Source organism: Aristolochia californica, unplaced genomic scaffold (assembly GCF_029961685.1).
Source record: "Aristolochia californica isolate CCGP_79_NKW_82.1479 unplaced genomic scaffold, dmAriCali1.0.hap1 SCAF_13, whole genome shotgun sequence".
Lineage (NCBI taxonomy): Eukaryota > Viridiplantae > Streptophyta > Magnoliopsida > Piperales > Aristolochiaceae > Aristolochia > Aristolochia californica.
Window position 1 is genome coordinate 1440318 of NW_027181804.1, and position 10728 is coordinate 1451045.

At 37.2% G+C, this 10728-nt stretch overlaps 1 protein-coding gene and 1 pseudogene across 1 annotated transcript; one reads left to right on the forward strand and one right to left on the reverse strand.

Moving 5' to 3' along the window:
• The first annotated feature begins 1866 nt into the window (after positions 1 to 1866).
• On the forward strand, positions 1867 to 7650 carry LOC137948432 (probable disease resistance protein At4g27220). The gene is made up of 4 exons (XM_068794516.1): positions 1867 to 1925; positions 2230 to 2291; positions 2401 to 2694; positions 3914 to 7650. The coding sequence occupies exons 1-4, from the start codon at positions 1867 to 1869 to the stop codon at positions 7648 to 7650; spliced, it is 4152 nt and encodes a 1383-aa protein (XP_068650617.1).
• An 840-nt stretch (positions 7651 to 8490) lies between these two features.
• On the reverse strand, positions 8491 to 9623 carry LOC137948982 (uncharacterized; annotated as a pseudogene).
• Positions 9624 to 10728: the final 1105 nt, after the last annotated feature.

Genomic DNA, 10728 nt, shown 5'->3' on the forward strand with positions numbered 1-10728 from the left:
ATCTATATAAAAAATAGCAAATATTAGTTCTACCTAAAATCTGTTATTTTCCTATTTTCTATCCTATGACTTCTTCATGCATTGATGTGAATTGAGTTTCATTTTCTCCTAGAGTCCTAATTTTTTAGAAGAATTCCCTTTTAATCTAAGAGTTTTGGTCATACTTAATAACTCTATGATTTTGTCTTTCAAGAAGTCATTATGATAATTTAATGTTAGTTTTGAAACAAAAGATACGTATTATTATGATATTATTTAATCAGGTAATAATGTGCAAGGTATAGAAGAAATTAAAAGACACTTGTAGGAAAATTCTCAAACAAATGATCTAAGATTATTGAGATATTCTCTTCCTATTCAGCAAGATTTCTCAAACAAAGGATCCTTAACGACTGGTTTTTGAACATTAAATAATGTGCTATTTAACTCAATCCATCCAAAGGTTTGTATCGAGGTTCTATAGTAATTTTCGATGCTTTTAGGTCCTCTCATACAATTTCTGTGGTTTTTCCCTCCTCCCAAGCTAAAAAAGAAATCAATTTTTCAATTTTTTTTTACAAAGCTAGTATTTCAATATTGAAATTTTTAAATCTGATTTGAATACTTAGCTCCTCACTTGCTAAGGTGATTCCAAGTGACTTTCGTATCTTATTGACTTCAGCTTTTTGAAATTTGTATGTAGGATTGATCGACTTCCTTAAACAACTAGTTTTCGGCAGTAAAATTTTTGTGCTTCAATTTTCATATCATTCATATTTGAGCTATTGAATTGATTGGTAAAATCACCATAGGATTAGTGTAATTACTTTGATTTAGATTTGTAACATCTGCTTGTTAAGAGGCTTTACCAAGCTGAATTACAAAAACAAATAACCGTTGCAAATTGTAACCTTATTAAGACTTGGATAGGTTAAATTGTAATTTAGAAAATCCCTTTGAGGCTCTAGGTGTTTATACTTGGTGTCGATTGCCATAATGCCTAAGTGTTGGGTAGGTGTTGTAATAAAACCCAAAAGTTGATTGTCGTAGATGTCGTTAGGCTTAAATATATAATGAATTAACTCTAAGGTACAAACACCTTAGGAGTGGATTATCAATCCCAGATAGTGTCATATTGTGAACCCCTATAAAAATTGTTGCATGTCTTGTGGTTGATTGTGATCTTGTATGCTTGGTAGGTTTAATTTACTAAACTTCCAACTTAAATTGAATTCTAGCTATCAAAATCTCATTAACCAATTTACTCCCCCACCTTTATCTAGGTTTATCCTTATAGGACCTAACATTGGTATCCCAAAGGAAATATGTAACAAATCTCTTGCATGAAACTAGGTTCTAGGAGCTAAACCATGGACACTCTTATTGTTTGTGAAGTTGATTTATATTATGAGACCCACAAGTTGTTGAGAGATAAAGACTTGATAGAGGTGGACAAGTTATTATATGTTAGGGTAGGTTGGCCAAATATTTCAATTGTAGTTATTGGTGTGAGTCAGTTAATGGAGTCACCTCAGGTTGTTCATCGTGATGTTGTATGTAAAATCTTGAGGTAGTTAATGGAGTCACCTCATCATTGCAATCAACACTACAGCAGACTCAACTTCCACCACCAACGAATATTTTCCGCCATCACGTCTGCTGTAACTATGACCCATCTCAACCAAACACACGCTCAAATCCTCCGCTCGCGGCATGCCCACCCCCTCTCTCTTCTCGAAGCTCATTTCCTCGGTCACCCTCTCGTCCAGCCTTGACCATGCTCTGGCTATCTCCACCGCTTATCAGATTCTAAAGGTCCTATGAGTAAGTAAAGAACCCTGGAAGACGCTGCTTTTGTACCAGAGGTTGAGGAGGGATGGTCTGACGATGAACAAGTTCAGCTTTCCGTCGCTTCTGAAGGCTTCTGGGAGGGTTTTTGGAATTGGGTAAGGGAAGGAGATGCATGGGGTGATTGTGAAGATGGGCGTGGATTCGGATGAGTTTGTGCAGAGGGGATTTGGTTGCTTGGGGTGTCATGATGGACGGATAAATGCTAATTTTATCTGATATTGAAGGGGGTCGGCTCTCGCCATGTCTTTACCAAATAAATTGGAACACCTCTGTGCATGGCCTGGCAGAATGCTTCCACCAAGTGGATTCACCCGTTTGCCATTACAAAGGCAGTCTTGGACAAGTCTTCTCTACCATATTATCTGGGAATTCTTTCAATTGAAACTAATAACTTTTAAGGAGTCTAGAGATGTTTGATAGGGTCAATGTATCTCCAAAGTATGAAATCCCTGTCCCTGGAGGTTTCTCATTGATTCACCTTATTGGTTCCAGATCCATCTTATTGATCTTCATCTGCAGGCTGCTTTGATTAACATGTATGCTAACTGCGGTTCCGTGGATGTTGCTCAGAAGCGTTATTTGATGAGATGCTTGTGAAGGATTTGGTTGCCTCAGCTGCTATGCTTACAGGCTATTCAAAACTTGGGAAGGTTGACAGTGCTAGGCAAATTTTTGAGCAAATGACTGAAAAAGACCTGGTTTGTTGGAGTGCTATGACATCAAACTTTGCAGAAAGTGACCGTCCTCGTGAAGCTCTCAGATTGTTCAACGAAATGCAGGTTTCTGGTATAAAACCAGACTTGGTGAGCATGTTAAGTGGTATCTCAGCTAGTGTAATGACCTTGCTAAGAGAAGTCAGTAAGGGTATGTGCGTGTGAATAAAAAGAATCTTCTTTGAAATTTGAAATTGTTGTGCCTCGCCTATGTTGAGAGTAGAGGACCTTGTTTGAGTAGTCATCAAGGGTTCACCTATGTTGAGGGGTGAGGACCTTGTTAGATAACTGACAAGGGCATGTGAGTGCAAAAGACTTCTGGTACATGATATATCACTTGTAGTGAGAGGTGAGGATCTTAATAATCAACCATTGTGAGAAGTAATGATCTTAATATTTAACCAACATGATTATGTAAAAAAATGATACTAGTATATGAGAAAATTGTTAATTGGAGTTAAAGAATAGAAAGTTGATACGGGTTGTAACGTAGTTATAAAAAGAATCCAAGTAAGAGGGGACACGGCACTTGCGTGTATTATATAAGGACATATCCTAAGATAGTATTATATAAGAATTTGAGATGGGTTTTGTCAGTAAAACTTTCAAAATTATAAATTAAAAAAGCAACCAACTTTCACCCACCAACACATTAAAGATAATAAACTTATCACTTGTAGTGCCTAATTTCCATGGCGACTAAATATTGCATCATATCTATAGAAGGGTTTTTTTTTTTCTCTATCATCAACTAGAAGTAACAAAAAAAATTCATGGGAATAAAATAAGATCACATCATTGAAAAGTAGTTATGGTTAGGCACCACAACTAATGGGGAAGTCATCTTTTGCTACCGTCACCTACACTCAAGGCACATATATAATAAGAAACATAAATCTCATTGAATGCAATGCACCATTGTCATCTTCTTTCTTTGAATTGAACGGTTTAATAACCCGAGCAAGTTGAAGCAGCTTTTAGCTTTCATACAGCTTGATCAGTACGCATTCTTCTCATCTTCTTTCTTAAATTCATGTGACTTGTTGCAGTTTCTCTCTACTTATCTCAGTGCTTAAAATTTTGTTTTTTAGAGTGATCACACATGCATGAAAGTAATTTACAATTTTGAAAAAAATATACTTTAAGATTAAAACTGATCCATATGCAAGCACAATTCTCATCACCTCTCTTTCTTGAATTGAACATTTTATTCACTTGAGCAAGTAGAAGCAGCATTTGGTTTTTCTACATCTTGATCACTAGGCACCACTCTCTTTTTATTTTTTTTAAAATCATCTGAGTTGTTGTTGTTTCTCTTGGCATGCTCATTCGTGTTCTTAAATCTATGTGGTTATTGGTTTGCATTTCAGATACTTCTATTAGTGTTATTGTTGTTGGTTCACTCAATAGAGTACGAGATTTTGTCAATCACCACACTATTTTTTGTTTTGTATTTTTTAAGGAAAATACAGAGGAACTCATGGCATCCGTTGTCTTATCGTTGCTTGGGCCCATAATTGAATTGGGGAAGTGCATATATGATCTCTCAAAACGCCAATGTGGTTTTCTCTTGTGCTATAACAAGGATGTCCATGTATTGAGGAAGGAAGCTAACTCTTTGTGTACAGAGAGAGATGATATAAAAATAAAGCTTGAGGAGAAGAGAAGAGACCGACAGTTGCCTCTGAAAAAGGTGGAAGAATGGAAAAGTGATGCAAACAAGTTGGTTAGGGAAGTCGAGGAATTAGAAACGCAACTGAAAGAGGAGAGCACATGTCTCAATGGGTGGTGCCCCAACTTGAGTTGGCGATACCGTTTTGGCAAAAGTGTTGCGGCAAAGGTTGATAAAGTAAAAGAATTAAAAAAGAAGTGTGAGGGGTTTGGTGATTCACTAACACACCTTCCTCAGCAACCAGATATTGAGCTAATAAGAAGAGACCTTATGCAACAGAACGATGTGGCAATGACAATCATGGAGCATGTCATGAAAGCATTGACTGATGACAATATTAGATCCATTGGTATTCATGGAATGGGTGGTATTGGCAAGACCACTCTTGTTGACAACATCAACAACAAATTGGTAGAAACTCAGTTTTTTAACAAGGTTATTAAGGTGACTGTATCTCAAATTGTAAACGAGAAAGCCATCCAAGACACCATTGCTGAAAGATTAGGGTTGAACCTCATTTGGGACAACACTATCAATGGTAGAGCAAATAATTTGGTAGAGAGGTTAAAGGAGCATCAACGTGTCCTTATAATTTTGGATGATGTGTGGAGCAAACTAGAGGTTGTTGACTTGGGAATTCCTAGTGAAGATGAGCACAAATATTGTAAAATTATTGTCACAACCAGAAACCAATATGTTTGTCGTGAAATGGGCTTGCAAAAAGTGTTTGCGATGAAACCTTTATCAGATACAGATTCATGGGCATTATTTGCACAAAAAATAGGGGATGTTGTTTCAAAAAACCCTATATTACTCTCAATAGCAGAGAGTATTGTAGGAGAGTGCAAAGGTTCACCACTAGCCATTGTTACAATTGGATCTACATTGAGACAAGAAGAGGATAAAATCATGTGGGAAGATGCATTACGGAGATTGGAGAGCTCAGAACCAACTGAGCTGGAGGGTATTATGCCTCAAGTGATTACATCTATCAAATTCAGTTATGATTATATAAAGGATGAAGAAATGAAGTTATGTTTTTTGTTTTGTTGTCTTTTTCCTGAGGATTACAGTATCGGGTTGTCTGAATTAAGAAGGTATGGCATAGGGGAAGGCTTTCTCAAGGTTGATGGAAATCTTTTACAGTCACAAGTAAAGTTAGAAGCCTATATTAAAAAGCTTAAGGCATGTAACTTGCTCTTAGATGGTGAGAAGGAAGGTCAGGTAAAAATGCATGACATTGTACGAGACACTGCAATATGGATAGGACGGAAAAATGGGCAAGGATTTGTAGTAAAATCTGGGGTTGGATTGATTGATTGGCCTCAATTAAAAGAGGAAAACAATGTTCAAAGAATCTCTTTAATGCAAAATAAAATCAGGAGGCTATCGCAATCGCAGGAACTCCCTCAACTTCGTACACTTTTATTTGAAGTGCCTAGCTCTCACTTAGAGCATATTGAAGATGTTTTTTTTGAAGGAATGAAAGCACTTGTCAATTTAAACTTGGGTTCTACAAAGTTGTCAAGGTTGCCATCATCTATTTCATGCTTGACCAATCTCCGAACACTAGTACTCAAAAATGACTTTGAAGAATTAGATGTGTCAATCATTGGAGAGTTGAAAAGACTTGAGATACTTGAATTAAAGAAGTGCAACTTTTCGATTGAATTTGTACAGTTGACTAATTTGAGGGTTTTACATATGGACATACCATTGTCGTCAATACCAGCAAATGTGATATCTAAGTTGGTTCACTTAGAAGAGTTGCATTTATCCTTGAATTATGGATCAAAAAAGAAAGATGATGAATTTGAACATTGTAGCTTAGTTGAAGTGACTTCCTTGAAGTGTTTAACCTCACTACAAGTAGATGTGGATGAAGTGCGACTTTTATCCCAAGATGTCCCTTTTCATTTGAATCAGTTACGAGCATTCTGCATCATTATTAGAGAGAAGGATAATGGGCACAGATATTTTGGGCACGGTCAGAATTTAGTCCTTGAACAGGTATTGCCCCCGGTACAAGATTGGGTCAAGAATCTGTTAAAAATAACAGAGACTTTATCACTAGAGTCATGTGATCATGAGACTTTTAGACACATGGGTAGCATGGCCTCTCTAAAAGAACTTAAATTATACCATTCAGAGAGCATGAAGCATTTTGTAAATACACGAGATTTCCCACTTGTAGTAGATGTCTTTGGGAGATTGGAAGTGTTAAGTCTCAATGGTTTGTCCAATTTAGAGAAGATCTGTGAGGGCCCACTACCGTATGGGTTTGGTATGAATCTTCGAAATCTATATGTCCTCCGTTGTAAAAAGCTTACAACTCTCCTTCCATTTGATGTTTTACGGGCAATGCATTCTCTGGAGATCCTCACAATATATCATTGTGAATCAATGACGCATATTGTGAGTACAGCTGAAGCTCCAAGTAGCACCCTTGAGAAAGCTTTGGAAAACCTCTGTAGTTTGAACCTTTATCGTATGCCTAACTTGATAGGAATATGCAATGGGCCAATTCCGTCAAGGTTTCTCAGGAATTTGAAGTACTTAATTATTCATGATTGTGAATCAATGATGCATATTGTGAGTACAGCTGAAGCTCCAAGTAGCACCCTTGAGAAAGCTTTGGAAAGCCTCCATACTTTGGTCCTTTATGATATGCCTAACTTGATAGGAATATGCAATGGGCCAATTCCGTCAAGGTTTCTCAGGAATTTGAAGCAATTACAATTTTTGGGATGTAAAAAATTCAAAGGTGTTTTTCCGTGGGGGTTAGCTCTGGAGACCATAGAAAAAGTTTGGATCAAAGGAATGACTGGAGGAGAGGCATTTTGTGACTTATCTTCACATCTTATTCCGCCCAATGCACTGGGAACATTTGAAGAACTAGAGCTCGATGACATAAAGCAAACGAAAAAAGTGTTCCACGAATCGTGTCCAATTCATCCCCTTGATAGCATCGATGGCAGAGTCCTCTACAACCTACGCTACATGCGATTAACCGATCTCCCCAACTTACAGTGTCTCTTCTCTTTCAGAATTGCTTTGCTATTTCTACCAAATCTGAGTCGCCTAAAAATCACCAACTGTAAAAAGCTTGAGACAGTAATTGAAAAGGAGAATGAAGATGAGACTATTCTGGCTACTCAGAACTTGCTCCCCATGTTGAAACAGATAGAATTACATAACCTACCCAAGCTAACGGGTCTATACAGTGCGAGCGGTGTTATTCATTTGCCATCACTGGAGACTATCTATGTCTGTAACTGCATAAAGCTGATGCAGCTTTCTTTGGAACCCGATAGCTGCCCCAAACTTAGGCAAATCAAAGGAGGTAAAAAATGGTTTCAAGATTTGGAACAAGAGATGCAAGAGGAGATTGTCAGGAGCCGATTCCAAGCCCTCTTCACAGTGGACCCAAAGTAATAAGAGTTAACTATGTTTTATCAAAAAAAATTAATTGTTTTAGGTTTATCAACATTTAAATTTCCTTCTTTTCACATATATTTCTATTTCTAATGCAGCATTGAAAAAATTGAATCGGAATTAAAACGTAGAGAGAGAGAAAACGAAGGTCAGGATGAAGGCGACAACTCCGAGACTATCTAAGTGGAAAGTGAAAGTTATACCTTATGAAGACAAAAACGGAGGCAGGTTAGACTTACAATTCCCCTTAAATGACTCAACTTTCAATGTGTGAATGTTTTTTTTTAGTTATTCCTAAAGCTTTTAAAGTCGCCCAAGGGAATCGTCTTAAACTTGCGCATATATTTTTCTTCCGCAAGAAAGATGCAAATGACGAATTGAAAGAAAAAAATTCCCTATTCATTTCAGTACATGTCTTTTACGTTATTTTGTTATAGATGGATGATCATCAGTCTCAATGTCAAAGGTTTTCATTTTACAAAGAAATGTTGCTACCTCTATGCAGAGATGACTTGGAGAAGGCTAAGAAAGATATGGAAGGATGAGTGCCCACAACTTGGCCTCTGATTTTTTTATTGCCTAGGACTGGTTTTTTTTATGGCATAATTATTTTTCTCTCTATTTGAATTTGGATTTGGATTTGGATTGTGGGATGGATTGGTGAACTTTTGGGTTGCATATCAAATGATATCAGTGTACCGCTTAATGCACAAGCCTTTTAGAGTCCAACTTTTCTACATTTTTGTCCCAAGCTAATATTTATATGTGCATTGAATGTTGATTAGTAAAAGCCTATGCAACAGCGGCATTTTGAAGATCTTTGGGACTTTGTTTATGCAATAACCGGTGCTTTCTATTATGAAAAATCTAAGAGGAAGCCAACATGGTTTATCAGATGAGGCCTAGAGATGATTAGCATTGGTGGACTAAAATTTGGCACTGTTTTGGGGGAGGAAGCCATTTTGGGTTCTTGCGCTCCCACTCTCCTCTCTTCCTCTGTCAAGTTCCTCACTCTATCGATCTCCTCTTTCTCCTTCAACATGGCTTCCTGGTCTTCTCTTACCCTCTTGATCCTAGAAATTTCTCTAGCCTTCCAAGCTTCATATTCTTCTGCTTCATTGATCTCATCATCGGTATCAATGTCAGCAATATCAGCCTCCATCTCCAAGTTCTTCCGAATCTCCTCGTCTTTGCGAATTTCAGTAACCATTATCTGTTTTGTCTCCACCTTCCTCTCATCCAACCTCCTCTTCACCATTTCTTCAAGTGCCCTTTCCTCTGCCTCAAGCCTTTCCCTCTCAGCAATAGTGTCCCTCTCTGACTTGCGAACAAAGATGGGTTTCACCATTGCTACTCCCGATTGCTCCTATTCTGAGTCGGTTTCATATTCTGACTCTTCTTCTTCCACCTCATCTACCTCCTCTTCCTCTTCTTCAGGAAGAAGGGCTGCTTCTTCTGTCAGCCTCCGTAGATTCTTCTTCTCCTTTCCTCCAATGCATCCTCATCTTCTTCTTCTACATCCAACTTCTCTGGATTCTTCTTCTCTTCTTCGAAGGTTGAAACAATCTCTGCCTGCCTAATACGCCTATGATCAGCTCTCACTTCTTCTTTGTTGTCCACCTTAGCTAAGCGTCTCAATTGAGGGTCATCTTTTCCTATAACCTCTCAATCCTCCTTGGTAGGGAATGCTTTCTCCAATGCAACTGCACGATCTGTTCTAATATCAACCTCTTCCTCTGCATCATCTGCTCACTCAGGCACTTTACCAGGCCAATACCTTTCAACCTTGGTTGGCCTTATTTTACCCCTAAGCTTATCCCTGATTGCAATTACTGTATCACTAACACCTGCTGTCACCGACATGCTTGTAAACTGTTTACTATAAAGCCTATAGAGCAACTTGAGCAAAACAAAGTGCTCCTTCCTCTGAATACACAAAATAGTCAAATTCTTGACGATCTATGGAATCAGCACCTATCTTCCCTCCCAATCAGGGCCTTCTTAATCACAAGAATCCCAAAGAAGCTGAAGGTTTTCAGCAACACTTAATCATCAAGATGCATAGAACTCCTTTTCCACACAGGAGAGGTTCAGCTAGTTAATCCCAACCTGAAAAGGAGAAGATAAGCTCAGACCATTGCATGACTATGAATATCATGTTCCATTTATATGAAAGATCAGCAACCACAATCAAACTCATTGCCAAAGTGCAAATAAGAACAATTTAACAAGCCAAATGAATAGTAAAGTTTTTTTTTTTTTTTTCTAATATGAGAAGCAAAAAGAGGCATCCACTGGGTCAGAAAAGAGGCCCCCTAGTAGGTGCCTCTAACATGTACATCAAAAACGACAACAAAGCAAATACTGAAAAACAATCGACCACCCTACTCTTTAAATTAAGTTGTGAGAATGGAGTTAGCCTCCACTACCCCTTTAGTGTTGGGTATACACATGTCTTAGCGTAATCTCAAAAAAAAAAAAAAAAAACTTTGAGATTATACTTGGTCCAACTTATTTGTTATATTTACAGTTCTATCGTTACATTCTTCCCTATTTTTTTTTCAAAAAGAAGTCACACTCATTATTGGTTTGATAAGCGAGGTTTTTATTAATTTCTTTAGAAACTTGGTTTGAAGTAGAGTGTTCATTATTGTCTCTAAAACCTTTTCCTCTAGTTTTTTTTTAATTTATTATTTTTATCACTTTGCAGTAATGCCTGGACCAACTATCTACAAAGAATAAGAGTGTGTCCAACATCTAACTTGATTTAAGTCACTTGTTTTTTACCCAAAAGGTGATATTTGTTTGAGCTACTCTTAAAAAAGTGAGTTGTCTTTTTTTCATTCCTAAAATTAAGTTATATTTCTACCTTTCAAATTGAGTGGAGTTTGTTTTCGATTATGACCATTTTGACTGGTATATAGAGCTTTGTCGTATAGTTAGGAGTTATTTTCCCTTTTTTTTTGCTAGGAGAAATTCATCTTTTTTTCTCTCCGCTTTTCCTTTTTCTTTTTTCCCTTTCTTTCTTTTCCTCTTTTCCTTTTATGTAATTTTAAATATTTTTATGTTTTTTCTTTT